This window comes from Chiloscyllium plagiosum, unplaced genomic scaffold (assembly GCF_037043375.1).
Source record: "Chiloscyllium plagiosum isolate Xiang-an unplaced genomic scaffold, Cpla_swu_hap1 HiC_scaffold_23, whole genome shotgun sequence".
Classification (NCBI taxonomy): Eukaryota; Metazoa; Chordata; class Chondrichthyes; order Orectolobiformes; family Hemiscylliidae; genus Chiloscyllium; species Chiloscyllium plagiosum.
Window position 1 is genome coordinate 39,350,195 of NW_028270161.1, and position 16,995 is coordinate 39,367,189.

At 40.4% G+C, this 16,995-nt stretch overlaps 1 protein-coding gene across 1 annotated transcript in view; it reads right to left on the minus strand.

The window, feature by feature from the left end:
- dyrk4 (dual-specificity tyrosine-(Y)-phosphorylation regulated kinase 4) overlaps positions 1-16,995 on the minus strand; it is an 84,544-nt gene that overhangs the window by 54,929 nt on the left and 12,620 nt on the right. Inside the window, 2 exon segments of the mRNA XM_043713200.2 lie at positions 7,743-7,883; positions 13,831-13,967. Of these exon segments, the coding sequence (XP_043569135.2) occupies positions 7,743-7,883; positions 13,831-13,967 (278 nt within the window).

A 16,995-nucleotide genomic window follows, 5' to 3' on the forward strand; every position in this document is an offset into this window, starting at 1 on the left:
ATTTCAGAAGTGAAACTGCTGAAAGATAAGATAAATTACGGAGATCTTACTGCAAAGAGTGCACATGCTACCAAGCTTGAGACAGCTGCTATATTATTCTTTTCCTTTCTGTGTTGTTCAGAGTTCCCATAATCTAAGAATTTGGCTTCCATCACTCTCCAGGGACTGTCTTTCTACATCATATTAGTTAGCAAATGCAACAGAATGCACGTTCTCACATTTACCGTTAAACCTTTCTTCTTGTCAGTATCCTTTTATCAATGACACTCAGCCAGTGCAGCAATGATAATGATGATAAAATACCTCCAGAATGATGCCCCAGCACAAATGACAAACTCTGAAAGTGAACTTCAGTGGGAATTCTCCTGTTTCCCATTGTAACTAACAGTCATGCAAGAGAACATCTCTCTTTGTTTAATACCTCATCATACCTCTGAATATTGTCTCAAAGCTTTACAAATAAACTAACCTGGCCAGGATGTTGGAGTAAATGTTCACATTCACTGTCTGGCTTCTAGTCTGGCAGAGTGAATCTCCCATTTCTCCTTCCCACACTGTTCTTCCCTCCACAAAAACAACCCCCTTGAATTCATGGGAATGAAAATCTGGCAGGTCCTGCAACCAAAGGCTGATCTATTCCATCAAATTATCACCTGCAAGCAGCAAAGATAAAAATTGACTGCCAGGAAAACCGATGTTCTTTTTCACGTAGTGCCATGGAGTTATTCACATTAATCTGAGAAGTCACTTTAACTATTGCATGTGAAGGCTGACATGTCCAAAAGCATAGCTTTCCTTCAATATTGTCTAGATTATTTGCTCAAATTATGTGGGACTTGAATCCAGGCATTCCGACTAGAGGCAAAAGTATTATCAACTCATGTCTATTAAAGATCAATTTATAATAAATTTATATATTTTAAATATAAACATATGTAACATATTGGTGAGTACTACATGGTTTCAGTTCAGTGCTTGGTAGCATTGCTATGCATATATTTGATTTATTACTGTTTTGATCCAACTAAGTTAGGAACTTGGTTAAACAGGATAGCAGACTTGTTGCTAAGCAGATACAATACATTTGCCTTCTTGTATTTTGAAAGTTATACAAATTTTAAAAGTATTAGGTGCCATATCTATAACTTTGCATTTACTTTGATCTGTGACAGGCATATAATCATTAGACTTTCTCAGTTTAAGGTCCGGTGGGAGTCTCTATGCTCTGGATCAATGGTGCTGGAAGAGCACAGCAGTTCAGGCAGCATCCGAGGAGCTTCAGCAAAATCGACGTTTCGGGTGCTGCCTGAACTGCTGTGCTCTTCCAGCACCATTGATCCAGAATCTGGTTTCCAGCATCTGCAGTCATTGTTTTTACCTTGGAGTCTCTATGCTGTTTATCTTGTATTTATTTTATAGAGACTGGGTTATCATTGCCAAACACTGACGCTTTCCTGTCCTAATGAATTATGTCCTCTTCATGCATAATGGTTTATATTAGTCATCAGATACATAAGGCAAACAGTAAACTGCAAAGTGAAACTGATTTAAATGAGTGATGAAACCTGTAACCTGCTGTGTGAAAAGTACTTGTTTAGAGGCAAAACCCCTTTTTTCCACAATTATTTTGGAAAAAGTGATATGGATGCTGATATTATAAAATCATGGTGAGAAAATGCTGACAAGCTGACAATACGTCCATATATAATGTTTCTCTGAAGAATTCTTCAAAATAGATAAATGACTTTTACCAAAGATGTGCTTAAAGCACCAATTATTGATGTTAAGACCTAACCACAAGCTAATCATGAAACTTATATCGAAACTACACAACATTTAAAGAGCAATGGAAGTTGAGTTTTTTAACTGTTCTAAGGATATTTGCTAATAACTTTAACTAAACCCCTTTGTTTCACCCCCATTTGCAACATGTCCATATTTTATTTCATCCTTGTGATTTCCAATTACAATGAGTTGAATGTTACTTTGTTAGTTAAGGCAGAGTTGCATTATGTTTTAGGAGGTTTTTTTTCTGTGAGTTTTCTTGCAGTATCTTACCAAATTCACCTCAATAATTAATTATCACATCCCTATGGCACTCTCACATCCATTTCTGCCTCATTTTATTAGGTCCCCAAAATTACTCCACAATGGCCGGTATCCAATCACCAAGCCATCTTTTAAATTTACTCCATGTCTGACACTCCAGTTCTTGCCTGTCAGTCGGGGCTCCCTGATTGGGCCAGATCAACAGCCCTAATCAGAGAACTCTTATTCTATGAGAAACAAAAACAGGAGTTGCTGGAAAAGCTCAGCAGGTCGGACAGTATCTGTGAAGAGAAATCAGAGTTAATGTTTTGGGTCCAGTTACCCTTCCTCGTACAGCCCTCTCCATGCCATGTATATACATCCTGCATCTGGGGGAGCCCAGGTTTGTTCCTGAATCCTACTGTCTAGGTAGCATCATCGACCAGATTATAGGGGACCAAAATTAACTGGAGTGATGTTGCACAGATGGCACTAGTTACTGTCTTGACGCACTTGTGCATGCTTGACTGAGAGTTTATACACAGGTCACTCTTTACTCCCTGAAAGGAGCTGATTGCATAGAAGTTCAACACCATGCTGATTGTCACAGTCACCCACTCGTGCAGCCCTCAGGTTTCATTCCACCATCTGGTACAGTTCCATCATAGAGTCCTGTGATAAATGGAGTTTACATCAACACTGTACTCCATTCATCCACAGAAAATAGAGACAGGGCTGGAGAATTCTGCACTTCCTGTGCACCCCCAAATCCCAAGGGATCCTGCAGCTATAACCTGTCTTGAACTGAGTACTCTTTGTCCTCCATAATGTGGCGAGCTGCTCCTGGGCTTTCTGGCAGTCCTGGTCCTCCAGCATCTGTTTTCACCTTAGATTAGCAGCTGCAGTGACCAGAGTTGAGAGTGTGGTGCTGGAAAAGCACAGCAGGTCAGGCAGCATCCGAGGAACAGCAGAATAGATGTTTTGGGCATAAACCCCCACAACTCTCGACTCTGATCTCCAGTATCTGCACTCCTCACTTGCTTCTAGCTGCAGTGACCAACATGTAACCAGGAGAAGGACCCATCACTCTCAGTGGATTGGACCTACATAGGAAACAGAATGAGCAAAAAACATTTCTTGGATCCCAGAACAGCTATCGGTAGTGAACCCTGCAGATAAGGTCTGAGCACCCACCACACGGTGGGACATGGTGTAGTCTGAAAATGAGGGACATATCTGCAACATCCATCCACACTCTGGCTCAGCCTTGCAGCAAATTAGTGAAGATTTTACATTAGCCGAGTGACCACCAAATGTCATTGAGAAGGGAGTGTCTACAACACCGACATCCTATCAACCCACACAACCCCAACCTTCACACTGCATTCAGCACAGACTATCTTCACACTTACATGATAGATGAGAAAGCAATGTTATGTGCATCATAAAGGACCCTTCGATTCTATATGAATTGTGCTTTGTCTTCAATCAGTATTGGTCTTTTGTAGCATCATTATTACTCATTTCCACACTAATGAGGTGCTCAAGTTCAATGGCATGTAACAAATTGCTTTTGACCACCATTTGATCCCCACATACATTCACACTGACTGCATAGCAAAAACATGATGGATTCACTGCTGCACTTTGCAAATGGTTGCTTCATGTATTTCCTGCTACAATGTCTGAGCCTCCGGCAAATGCGGATCCCATTTTTTTGCCCATTCTTTGCCATTTTCTAGTGCCCTTCACATCTACGGCAAGAAAAGTGATGACAGAGAACTCAGTTTACAGTGGCTGACCAAATCCCTGTGTGTTGTGCTTGAAGCTCCCCAAATGATGGTACACAATTCCCCTTACTGCAGAAGCTGTTCCTACAGGACAGACCTCGGAATATTCCCCGATCTACTGCGACAGATCACCTGGCTGTGAGCAGTCCGAGCAGACGACTGACCGTGTCAAAGCCCCTGGACTGTGTGCACATTGCTTCTGTGACTGATGGTACAGGGGCCTCCTGACTGACAGCAGCCCCTCACCCTTTGACTGGACTGACAACTAGCCTCCATTGCTTTCTGGAAGACTGTTTTGTACTAAAGACTCTGTGTTAACTGGCATGGCACAACATGGCAAGGTAAGGCAATTCAAGGCATGGATGGTGCAAGCATTCAAGAAAGTGCACATTATGTGAGTACTAGGACAGCAAGCAAGCAGCATTGTAGTGCAGTCAGATTCAAACTATGAGGTGGGTACCTACTGCGTCTTTTGAATGCTGGTTGCCAGTGCACCCTGGAATTCCAATCTGTGCTTTCTCAGCAGTGTATCTGCAAGATGTCATGATCGTCATGAGGGGGGTGGCAGATGCCAGATACTGATGTCTGTTGATGAGGTGCCAGTGGGTCATGCCTGAGCTGCAATTCAGTCGAATGCAGTAGGGAGGCTGTTTGAAGCAAGCTGCGATATGAATTAGCCACCTACATTGTATTCATGTCGAATGTTCCTTACATTGAGCTTATTTGATGAATTAGTAAGTTAGGACATTGCTTATTAATGCGGCAAGTTGTGCAATCAGCAAGGCGTTAAACAGTGTAATCGCTGTCAATTGGCAACTCATCACTATCTAGTGATAATTCACCACACATTTGTGAAAAGTATAAAAAATGGCACAAGTTGAAATGGTCCTTCCCAGCTGATTCTGGCACAAATCTCTCCATAGTCCATGTTGTTCAGACCTCTATAAGATGCCACTCAATGTTAAAATGACAGAATATTTGGACGAAAAGTGTATTTCAGAGATGCCATTATGGACTGGGGCTTCTAAAGTTACTAACAAGCCTCAAAGCATTAGAGAATACAAACTTCCATATTAAAAATGATTTGATGTGCTCCTGCACTCAACACAACCTTTACTCAACAACTCAGGAAAGCAGCACAAGGAGTAACAATTTCAACCCCAATTTTGTTCAAGATTGATTAATGTGAAATGGTATATGTTACAGAACTTTCAGGTTTGCACTATAAACATAAAAGGAATGATAAAAGGATTTTTTTTAATGGAAAAGATTTTTTAGGATATGGACAATTTTATCTGAAGTAGCATTTCAAATCAAGTCAGTTGTGACACTTAGAAGACCACGTTCAAGTCTAAGAATAAGAGATAAGCCATTCAGGACTGAGTCATAGAGTCTTGGAGATGTACAGTATGGAAACACACCCTTCGGTCCAACCTGTCCATACTGACCAGATATCCCAACCCAATCAAGTGCCACCTGCCAGTACCTGGCCCATATCCGTCCAAACCCTTCCTATTCATATACCCATCCAAATGCCTCTTAAATGTTGCAATTGTACCAGCCTCCACCACTTCCTCTGGCAGCTCATTCCATACACGTACCACCCTCTGTGTGAAAACATTGCCCCGTAGGTTTCTTTCATATCTTTCCCCTCTCACCCTAAGCCTATGCCCTCTACTTCTGGACTCCCCGACCTCAGGGAAAAGACTTTGCCTATTTACCCTATCCATGCCCCTCATTATTTTGTAAACCTCTATAAGGTCACCCCTCAGCCTCTGATGCTCCAGGGAAAACAGCCCCAGCCTATTCAGCCTCTCCCTATAGCTCAAATCCTCCAACCCTGGCAACATCCTTGTAAATCTTTTCTGAACACTTTCAAGTTTCACAACATCTTTCCTATAGGAAGGAGACCAGAATTGCACACAACATTCCAACAGGACATTCTAACCAATGTCCTGTACAGCCGCGAAGAATTTCTTCACTCAGAGTTGTGAACAGAAAAATGTTGGGGCCAGTTCGTTATATATATTCAAGAGGGAGTTGGACATGGCCCTTGCAGCTAAAGGGATCAAGAGGTATAGAGAGAAAGCAGGAATGGGATACTGAAATTGCCTAATCAGCCATGGTGGTGCTGGCTTAAAGGGCTGAATGGCCAACTCCTGCACCTATTTTCTATGTTTCAACATGTTGAACATAACAAGGAAAAAGAGTAGGCCATTCAGCCCTTTGGCCTGTTCTGCCATTTTATAAGATCATGTGGATCTGATTGTAACTTCAAATTCACACCTAGCCTAATAACCTTTACCTCTCTACTTATCAGGAATATATTCACCTCTGCCTCAAAAGTATTCAAAGGGCAGAATCTGCCCAGTACCTGAACAACTTGGGCAATGGCAAGAAAGTTGGGAGTGTTGAGATAGTTCTACATTCTGCGACAGGAGGTAATATAATCTCCATATTTACCCTGTCAAGACTGATTAGGGTCTTATATGTTTAATCCAATCACCTCTTACTGTACTTAACTCCACTGGTACAAGATTAGCCTGTCCAACCTTTCTTTACAAGACAACACACCCATTCCAGGTATTAGTCTGGCAAACATTAGAATCACTAGTGTGTGGAAGCAAGCCAGTCAGCCCATCAATTCCACACTGATCCTCCAAAGAGCATCCTACCCACTCCTACCCCCTCCGCTTTCCCATGGTTAATTCTCCTAGCCTGCACATCCCTGGGCTCTATGGGCAATTCAGCATGGCCAATCCACCTAACCTACACATCTCTTAACTGTGGGGGGAAACTGGAGCACCCGGAGTAAACCCAGGTTGACATGGGAAGATGATGCAAACTCCACACAGTCACCTGAAGGTGGAATTGAACTTGGTTCTCTGACACTATGAGGCAGCATTGCTAACCACTGAGTCAACTTGACAGTCCAAAATAGAGAAATCTTCTCTGAACTGTTTCCAATGCGTTTACATCCTTCCTTAAATCAGGTGATCAATACTGTACATAGCATTTCAGATGTGATCCCACCTGTGCCCTGTATAGCTGATGCATAACCTCCCTACTTTTGTATTCAATTCCATTCCCAATAAATGATTCCATTTTATTTGCTGCCAGAACTAGTTGCTGTACTGTTGTACTGCTTCTTATGTAAATCTTATACACTAGGACTTCCAGATCCCATAGTGTTGCAGAGCTCTGCAATTTCTCACCACTTAATGTGTCTTTTATTATTCTTACTAAAATGAACAATTTCATGTTTTCCTAAATTAAACTCTATTTGCCACAATCCAATCTTCTCCTCCAAGGTGTGTTTAATACCTCAGACTGAGAGTTGGATTAAGTTCTACTGAGAGTTCAAATCTATACAGGAGAATTTGTTCTGTGGAACTGTAAGCCTTCTTCCCTTTCAATTTTTAATCTGCCCGAAAGTGTTATTTGGAAAGACTCAGCTTAAGTGACATTACCTGGACATCCAGAGATGCAAATTAACCCAGTTGAACAATTCAACACGGGTTCTGCTCCTTTGCCTGTTTTCTAAACAACTACATCAGTTCCTTCTAAAATAATTACAGATTTTGCTTGGTTAATAGTTTAAGGCAAAGATTCTACAGTTTAACTATCATCAGTATAGAGGATTGGTTTTCTTAGTTCTTCACACAATCTCACCAGGTTTCACTCCCAAAGAGTTAAAATACATAAAGGTACACTGAGCATGATAAGTTAGTTTGTAACTTAAGCCTTGGCTGAGGTAACAAAGGTAATACAGACACCTGGTTAATTGAGCCATTCCATCACTGTAACAGGAAATTTATGAGTAAATTGTTATGAGTAATTTGTTTAATAGCTTATCTTTTTGAACTTATTTAACTGGGTCATTAGCTTTAATTGAATGCAGTGACAAAGTGAAATGCAACTTACCCTAAAAGTTCAAAAGAAATACACAGATGGTTTCTGAAGTAAAAATATTCTTTCATATGAATAATATTATTACTACCATCTTTGTCCTTCTTAAGGAGGATATCTAATATCTTCAGTTCCACAAAAGCTTGTTGCTGAATCCTATTTTAAAAATATAAACATGCTTACAATGGTTCAGATTTCTGCATTTTATTGAACAATGGTTATTTATGTGATTCTTTGTATCTAAACTTTTATCTGCAAGTCTCATGCCCAGTATAGGCACAAAGTTAACACAAATTTTAAAACCCGATTTTAAAAAGTGAACATAAAAGCTGACTACCTGTGACTTGTGCAGTATTAGCTCCAGGCATTCTAGATACTCAAGAAAATACCCAATTTTTAAAAAAATGGTCATTAACAGTCATCTAGGACCATTTCTTTGGTTGGAATAGAATGTTAACAAACATAGGCATAAGTGGGTACTGCGGATGCTGGAGATTAGAGTTAAGATTAGAGTGGTGCTGGAAAAGCACAGCAGGTCAGGCAGCATCTGAGGAGCAAGATGCTCCCACTCCTCGAATGCTGCCTGACCTGCTGTGCTTTTCCAGCACCACTCTAATCTTAACTGTCAACAAACACACACCAGCCAACTAGTCTTTCTGCTTCACTGTTGACAAAGGAACAATCAAAGCACAGTGGGTGTTAGAAAAATGTGGAATGGATTCCACAGATCTATCATTGTATCATGATACCCCCTCATTGAAATGCAAGCTGACTGAGTGTCTCAGTCTCTTGAGGTGCAAAACACAGAATGTTCATCGGCCTGATGCACTTGCTGATTTGGAAAAGGGTGTCAGAATTGTAAACGTCACATGGGTAAGACAGCCATGTTTGCTGTTTGCTTTTAAATTACATCAAAAGCTGTTCTGTGTCAGAAACCAACATGGCAAGACAATTATGCAGCCAAGGTAATAAGTTGCTTGACTTCAAAAGTAAGAGAGGAACTCTCCAGCCAGTTCTAACTTCAAGTTCATCTGAGTACCATTTCCCCCTACAATTAAAGCAAAAGAAGCCTCACAACTCACTGAGAATCTTCAACTTTTAAAGACCTTCACTCAAGCTAAAGCAATAGCTTATCTAAGAAACAACAGGCTTGCTACAAATGAAACTGAGATAATTCCAAATTTTAATCATATTATTTTTGTCATCGTCTGTATCCAATAATTGTGACAGTGATAGAGTATGTGAGTTGAGTGAGTGAGACATTAAGTGTTTTAAACCTTTGGGGAAAGAATGGGATGACAAATAACCTTCTTCATGTTTAAATTCACAAAGCTTGCTGCCACGCTTATACTTCAGTTGGGACTCTCTCACTGTAAAATGTACACACATTTCAAATGTAAGTATATATTGATCAATAAAAAAAACAAAAGCAGAAAAGCAAAAACATATTCTGTTTGTGACAATGTTATAATTTAAATGCAATGACAGAATTTAGTTGACAATAATTTCCTGCAATATAAAAATCTGCTTTGAAATTTTGGTTTTGCTTTATCCCAATTATATACTTTTGCTGGAAGGTGTTTGGTCTTTACTGTAACAGTCCAGAAAGTACTATCCATCTTGAAAAAGAAAAATTGCAGCCTTCAGTGTAAGCAGTCTTGAGGGTGGGACTAATGCAGCTCTGGAACAGTACAGGACACAAGTAGGAAACGATAGATGTAGCAGAGAGCATGGAGTAAGAGATTAGGAGAGAATAAAGGTAAAGGAGGATTGCAACTAGGAGAGGCTAGTGAAAATAGAATAGAGGTGGAGGTAGGTATACAGGAAAAGTAGGGCAGGTGTAGGCAGAAGAAAAGGAGAATAAGATGCAAAGATGTGTGTTAAGTATTGTAACAAGGACAAACATAGAAACTTCAAAAACAGAAACAGCAGTAGGCCATTCAGCCATTTGTGCCTCCTCTGCCATTCAATATGACCATGGCTGATCATTCAACTCAGACCCTGTTCCCGTTTTCTCCCAAAATCCTTTGATCCTTTTAGATCTAAGAAATATGTCTAATGCTTTCTTGAAAACATTCAATGATTTGGCCTCATTTGCTTTTTTATGCAGAGAATTCCACAAACTCAACATTCACTGAGTGAAGAAATCTCTCATGTCAGTCCTTAATGGTCTACACAAGGCAAGATGATGGCCTAGTGTGTTAATAACTAGACATTAATCCAGAGACCAAGATAATGTTCTGTGAACATGCGTTCAAATCCTGCTACAGCAGATGGTGGAATTTAAAATACATTTTTTAAAAGTCTGGAATTAAAATTCTAATAATGCCCACAAAACCATTGACAATTATCAGAAAAAGCCCATGTGGCTCACTGATGTTCTTTCAGGAAGGAAATCTGCCATCCTTCCCTAGTCTGGCCTACATGTGACTATAGACCCACAGCAATGTGGTTGATCCTTAACTGCTCTCTGGGATGGGCAATAAATGCTGGCCTAGCCAGTGGTGCCTACATCCCACGTATGAAGTCAAAAAAACCCTGTAACTTTAGACTATGACCCATAGCTCTAGACTCCCTGGTCATCAGAAACATTGTGTTTTCTCTGCCTGGTCCTGTTAAAAGATACCTTCTCATTCTTCCAAACTCCAGTTAATGTAGCCCTACCTGATCCAGTCTCTCTTCATACATCAGTCCTCCCATCCCAGTAATCAATCTGGTAAGCCTTTGTTGCACTGCCTCCATAGCCAGAACATCTTTCCTCAGATAAGGAGATCAAAACTGACCACAACACTTCAGGTGTGGTCTTACCAAAACCCTGTACAATTGCAGTAAAAAATACTTGCTCCTATATTCAAATCTTCTCACTATGAAGATCATACTATTCACCTTCTTCACTACCTGCTTACTTGCAACAACTGATGTACCAGGACGCCCAAGGTCTCAGTGCATCTACCCCTTTCCCAATTTATCAGAGAATAATCTGCCTTCCTGATTTTGCTACCAAAGTGGACAGACTCACATGCATCCACATCATACATCATCTGCCATGTATTTAGCCAGTCACTCAATTCGTCAAATCACACTGAACCATCTTTGCATCCACCTCACAGTTCACCATACCATCCAATTTTCTTTCATCTGCAAGGGGGAAGAAGGAAAGAAAAAGTGATAAGGAATAAAGAAAGAAGGGAGAATTGAAAACAGTATGAGAATAAGGAGAGGAAGAAAAGAGAGAATGCTGCAAAGAAGGATTTTGTGATCTGATCCTCCAAAGGCAGATTAAGTTGTAGAGTGGTTGAGCGGGGAGAGCAGAGCAATATTGTGTAAGAAAACAATGCTGTGTGCCATGAATGTTCTTACAAGAAGGACAAAAAGTGCAGTAGATATTAATGAGTTGTTTCGAGTGGGATTCAAGCCTGGGACAGTAGCAAGAGATTAGGAAAATAGAAGAGGAGTGATAAATTGGAGTAAGGATTAGCTCAGGTAGGTCGTCAAAATGCGCATTTGAAGGGACATAAAGGGAATTGAAGAATCATTGGCATGACATTTTGCATCTGTTTTCCCTAGAGTAAAGAATGTTGCAAATTTCAAAGTAACTAAAGAAACGGGTAATAGTAGTACCGAATAGAATAAAAGTAGATAGAGAGGAGGTTCATAAAGGGTTGGCAGGCCTCAAAATGGAAATGTCACCTAGTCAAAATGGGATGCAATAAAACAGGAGATGTTGGAGAAGGTCTGGCAGCATTTTTGGAGAGAGAAATAGAGTTAATGTTTTGAAGAGTGGCCCATTTCTTCAACTGCTCATTGCATCCTTTCTGTGGTGGACAGTGTTCTCAACTGTATTCCCAAATATTTCCCACACTTCTGTGCTCAGTCTTTCTTTTCCATCCCAAACCTGCAGTAAGGATCCCCTTGTCCTCACTTTACAACCCATCATCCTCCATATTCAAACGGTCATCCTTTACCATTTCTGCTATCTTGAGCATGATGCCACCACCAAAAACGTTTCCCTCATCTGCCTTTCAGATCCTGAAGGAACTGTTCCTTCCATAAAACCCTGGCCCATTCTTCTATCACCCCCAATACCTTAACCCCAGTTTGAGGCACTTTCCCATGCAATCACAGCAAGTGTAACACCTATTTTTGCCTATTCCCTCCATTCTGTCAAAGGAAACAAACACTCCTTCAGGGCAAGCAGTGACTTGCCTGTATGTCATTCAATTTTTCTACTAACAATGTGGTCTCCTTTACATTGGGAAGATCAAAAGTAGACTTAGTGACTGATTCCTGGAATACCTCTGTTCACTGCATAAGCAGACCCTTGTCATTTCAATACACCATCGTGCTCTCATGCTCACACATTTCAGTCTGCTTCCTATTGCAGTGTTCCAATGAAACCCAATGCAAGCTGGAGAAATACACTTCATTTTCCACTTCGGTACTTTGCAACCTTCTGGATGCAGTACTAAGTTAATAGCTTCAGACCACGGATTAGTACCATGTGACAAACCTATAATACCATAGGGTTGTGTAGGTACACAATTGTTTGAAGGACAGATAGCAGTGGTGTAGAAGTTATTCAGAATGGAAGGAAATATATCCAGGTGTTCTTCAGTCGTCTATGCCCATATTGATATATATTAATTTCCTAAACCCAAAGCAAAGTTTACAGATGACATGAAACTTAGAAATATAGGAATCAATCAGAAGCAAAGCAACAAACCTCAGGAAGACAAAATATAAAAGCAGAATGCTCTGGTTACTGGAAATGTGAAATAAAACTAGAAAGTGCTTGAAAGCACTCTGCAGGTTAAATATTTTACAATCAGATATGTTACACTTCTGATACACCTCTGGAGCAGATGGGTCTTAAACCCAGGACTCCTAGAGCTGAAACATTGACTATTTCTCTCTCTACATGCATGCTGCCAAACCCACTGAGCTTTTTTTCAGTGTTCTGTTTTATCAGGAAAATATAGGTAGACTGATAAATGGGAATACTTGTTGCTGCAGCCAAATTTTGATGAGGAGGAATTATAAACAATTTTATATCATTTTAAGAAGTTGCAGGAACAAACAGACACATGGATGGATGGACAAGCTGTGAAGACTAATTAAAAAGCAAATGTGATTAATTGCATTTTTAATAGAAGCACAAGTCCAAAAGCGAGGAATGCCAATTCTTAATAAAACAATGTTTAGACAATCAGTTGCAAAAGAGACTAGCAAAATTGGCTTGTTCTCCATACAGAATGTTTGTACTCAGCAGCGCCTCTGTGGAAGTGGTGGCTGGTGCAAGCACCACATCACTCGCTGTCTGAGGTCAAGGAGAGACCAGGCACAGGTCAGTGATGGCAGGAGGGTCTCAAGATGGTCAGCAGCAAGGGGAGGGAGGAGGCTTTGAGCAGACCCCACCACTCTTTTCTATGCTGGGTCCCTCAATGAGGCAGCACTTTTGAACAAAGAAACCTCTGCCCCAATTGTCCACAAGCAAACAAACAAAGGGTTGCTTTTCAGAGTGAGTCCTCAGCCTGCTGCTGGCTTAGTATTTGCAGCAATAGGATGAGGCCCTTAAGTGGACATTAATTGCCATTTAAGGGTATCAATTAGCAGGGGCAGGAAATGTGCCATTGGGTCTTTGCACCATGGACAGTTAGGGCTGAGGTAGAAGGGTGTTGGGTTCAAAGCAGCAGTAATTATATAAATGGGCTGACAGGGCTGACGTTGTTCCTTTTTTAGCAGTTGATCACTCATTTACGAGGATTCCCTGAAGTTGGCAATGGATTTGTTAGTCAGATCAGAGAATCAACTGGGGTCTAAGTGCCACTGGAAATCTAACAGAAATTTAAGCTTTTACTTTCAAAGGATCAAGATGAAGACTTTTGCATGCTGACAAACATCGCAACAAAGGAACATAAGCATGAATCAAAGAAGAAACACATTCTTATGAGGTGTACTAGAATGAACTTCACGTAGAGCATGCTGTTTTCTCTGTCTGCGTGTGCCCTACGGTTTATAAACATCCATCAATTAGTAAGATTGACTGAATACAAGATGAAAGATATATCTTAGCATTAAATGCATAAAATGACATGCAACTCACTTCGTTTTATGCCTTATTATCTTGATAGCAACAAGTTCATTTGCTTTATGGTCCATACATTTTACCACTTGTCCAAAGGAGCCTTTACCTATCACTTCAAGAATTTCATACCGGTATGCAATATGGTCATGCAATACCTAAACATAAAAGCAAGAGCACTTTCGTCAAATATCTGTTGCTACCCTAGCTGCTAATTCTTAATAAAGATGCAAAGAATGTGATTACAATGAAATACCTGCATTTATTATTCCATTTAATGAACTCACATATAAACAGCCAATTTGATTATTAGTCTATATAGAAAATTTTGAAAGTTCATCTGTTACCAGTGTTCTTTAGCCATTTTTGGCTAATCTGTCCTTTTCAAATATTTGATACTGGCATTTAGAAAATCATGGACTCCAAACTTTTAAGGTCCTCACTCCGCTCCTGGACGCATGTTGAAGGAAACTTGCATATTCTGATGGAAATAAATCCTGTAGTCACCTAATATTATTATTGGACAAATGGAAGCAGATGGAAATCCCATGCACAATCAGTTACTTAGTGCAAGAAAGCCCAGAAAATCACACAAAGGAAGGTGAAGAAAGCAGAGTTCAATTCATCAGTAAGATTTCAATGTCTGGATCAGTTTAAAAGGATTAAGTTACTAAAGAGAAAATAAAATCACCATAGGAATAATAGGCAATATGGAAAGGAATAAATTGTGTGGCTTTGGTGTTACCCATGTATAGAATGTTGTCAATAAAATTACAACATTGAAAGAGAATTACATTTTTGCACATGCTGACCAGAATTACTAAGAATGGTCATTTTTAGGAAAACAAAATAGAAAGATTGCTGATGAAATTAGGTAAAGAAGGGAGATCGTTTGTAGAGCTGATGGTGTGTAACAACTATTACAGTTGCCTGTGTGATGCAAAAGGTCAATGCACAACCATAACTCCAAAGACACTTTATAATAGAGTAAAATGTTGAGTGATCAACATGTGAGCAAGGTAAATAACTTGCTAACTAATTACCACAATAGCCATGGAGAGACATTCAGAGAGCAGTCATCATTCCCAGCACTATGGTCATATACAGAACATATTGTACCACACTCAACACATTCATACAACTTGAAAACATGTTTGTCCTTTTCCTTCATCCAAGTTCCTTACATTTATTTTCCTGCATATTATAAAAACAGACAGGGTCATGTAGAATAGGGATCAGAGAATGCACTGATAGTTCTCTTTTTAAAATTAGCTTACAGGAAATATTAGCACACATTCAAGAGAAGGGCAGACAGTTGGGTTACCATTGTACAACCATGTAAACATTGTGGACACAAAAGCAGGTCAGAGACTGGAAATTCTGTAGTGAGCAATCCATCTCCTGATTCCCCAAATCCTGCCAACCATTTACAAGGCACAAGAAAAATCTAATGAATCCTCTCCAATAGTCTGACTGTGTGTAGTTCCAGCAATATTCAAGAATGTCAACACAATTCACATCACAGTAATCTTCCAGACTAGCAATACATCCACCAACTTAAGTATTTACTTCCTCTACCACGCAGACATGTGCACTGTATCAAAATATACTGCAGCAGTGGCTTTGTGCATGGGAAATCATGTCTCACAAACTTGATTGAGTTTTTTGAAGAAGTAACAAAGAGGGCAGAGCAGTAGATGTGATCTATATGGACTTCAGTAAGGCGTTCAACATGGTTCTCCATGGGAGACTGGTTAGCAAGGTTAGGTCTCATGGAATATAGGGAGAACTAGCCATTTGGATACAGAATTTGCTCAAAGGTAGAAGACAGAGGCTGGTGAAGGAGGGATGTTTTTCAGAATGGAGGCCTGTGACCAGTGGAGTGCCACAAGGATCAGTGCTGTGTCCTCTAAGTTTTGTCATTTACATAAATGATTTGGATGCAAACATAAGCGGTACAGTTAGTAAGTTTGCAGATATCACCAAAATTGGAGGTGTAGTGGACAGCGAAGAGGGTTACCTCAGATTACAACATGATCTTGATCAGATGGGCCAATGGGCTGAGAAGTGGCAGATGGAGTTTAACTCAGATAAATGTGAAGTGCTGCATTTTGGGAAAGCAAATCTTAGCAGGACTTAGCAGGTCCTAGGGAGTGTGCTGAACAAAGAGACCTTGGAGTGCAGGTTCATAGCTCCTTGAAAGTGGAGTCACAGGTAGATAGGATAGGATAGTAAAGAAGGCGTTTGGTATGCTTTCTTTTATTGGTCAGAGTATTGAGTACAGGAGTTGGGAGGTCATGTTGCGGCTGTACAGGACATTGGTTAGGCCACTGTTGGAATATTGTGTGCAATTCTGGTCTCCTTCCTATTGGAAAGATGTTGTGAAACTTGAAAGGGTTCAGAAAAGATTTACAAGGATGTTGCCAGGGTTGGAGGATTTGAGTATAGGGAGAGGCTGAAAGGCTGGGGCTGTTTTCCCTGGAGCATTGGAGGCTGAGGGGTGACCTTATAGAGGTTTACAAAATTATGAGGGGCATGGATACGGTAAATAGACAAAGTCTTTTCACTGGGGTCAGGGAGTTCAGAACTAGAGGGCATAGGTTTAGGGTGAGAGGGGAAAGATATAAAAGACACAAAGGAGCAACTTTTTCAGGCAGAGGATGGTACTTATATGGAATGAGCTGCAAGAGGAAGTGGCGGAGGCACTGGATGGGTATCTGAATAGGAAGGGTTTGGAGTGATATGGGCCGCATGCTGGCAGGTGGGACTAGATTGGGTTGGGATATCTAGTCAGCATGGATGAGTTGGATCGAAGTGTTTGTTTCCATGCTGTACATCTCTATGACTCTCTGACTCTAATATGCCCAGATTTCTTTAACAGCACTTTCAACCACCAGAAGGACAAAGGTTAACAAGTGGGAACACCACCACTTTTAAGCTCCTGTCTAAACCTAACACAGTTGTGACTTGGAATTATATTGCTGTTTCTTCACAGTCACAGGGTCAAAACTGTGGAACTGTGTTCCAAGGCAGCACTATGGGTATACCCATACCACAGAATTGCAATGGTTCAAGAAAGGAGCTTACCAATATCTTCTCAATGGCAGCAAGTGTCAGGCAAAAAATGTTGTCTGGTCAGCAGTGCTACTATCCCAGGAACGATTTAAAAAAACATGGGTGCAAAGT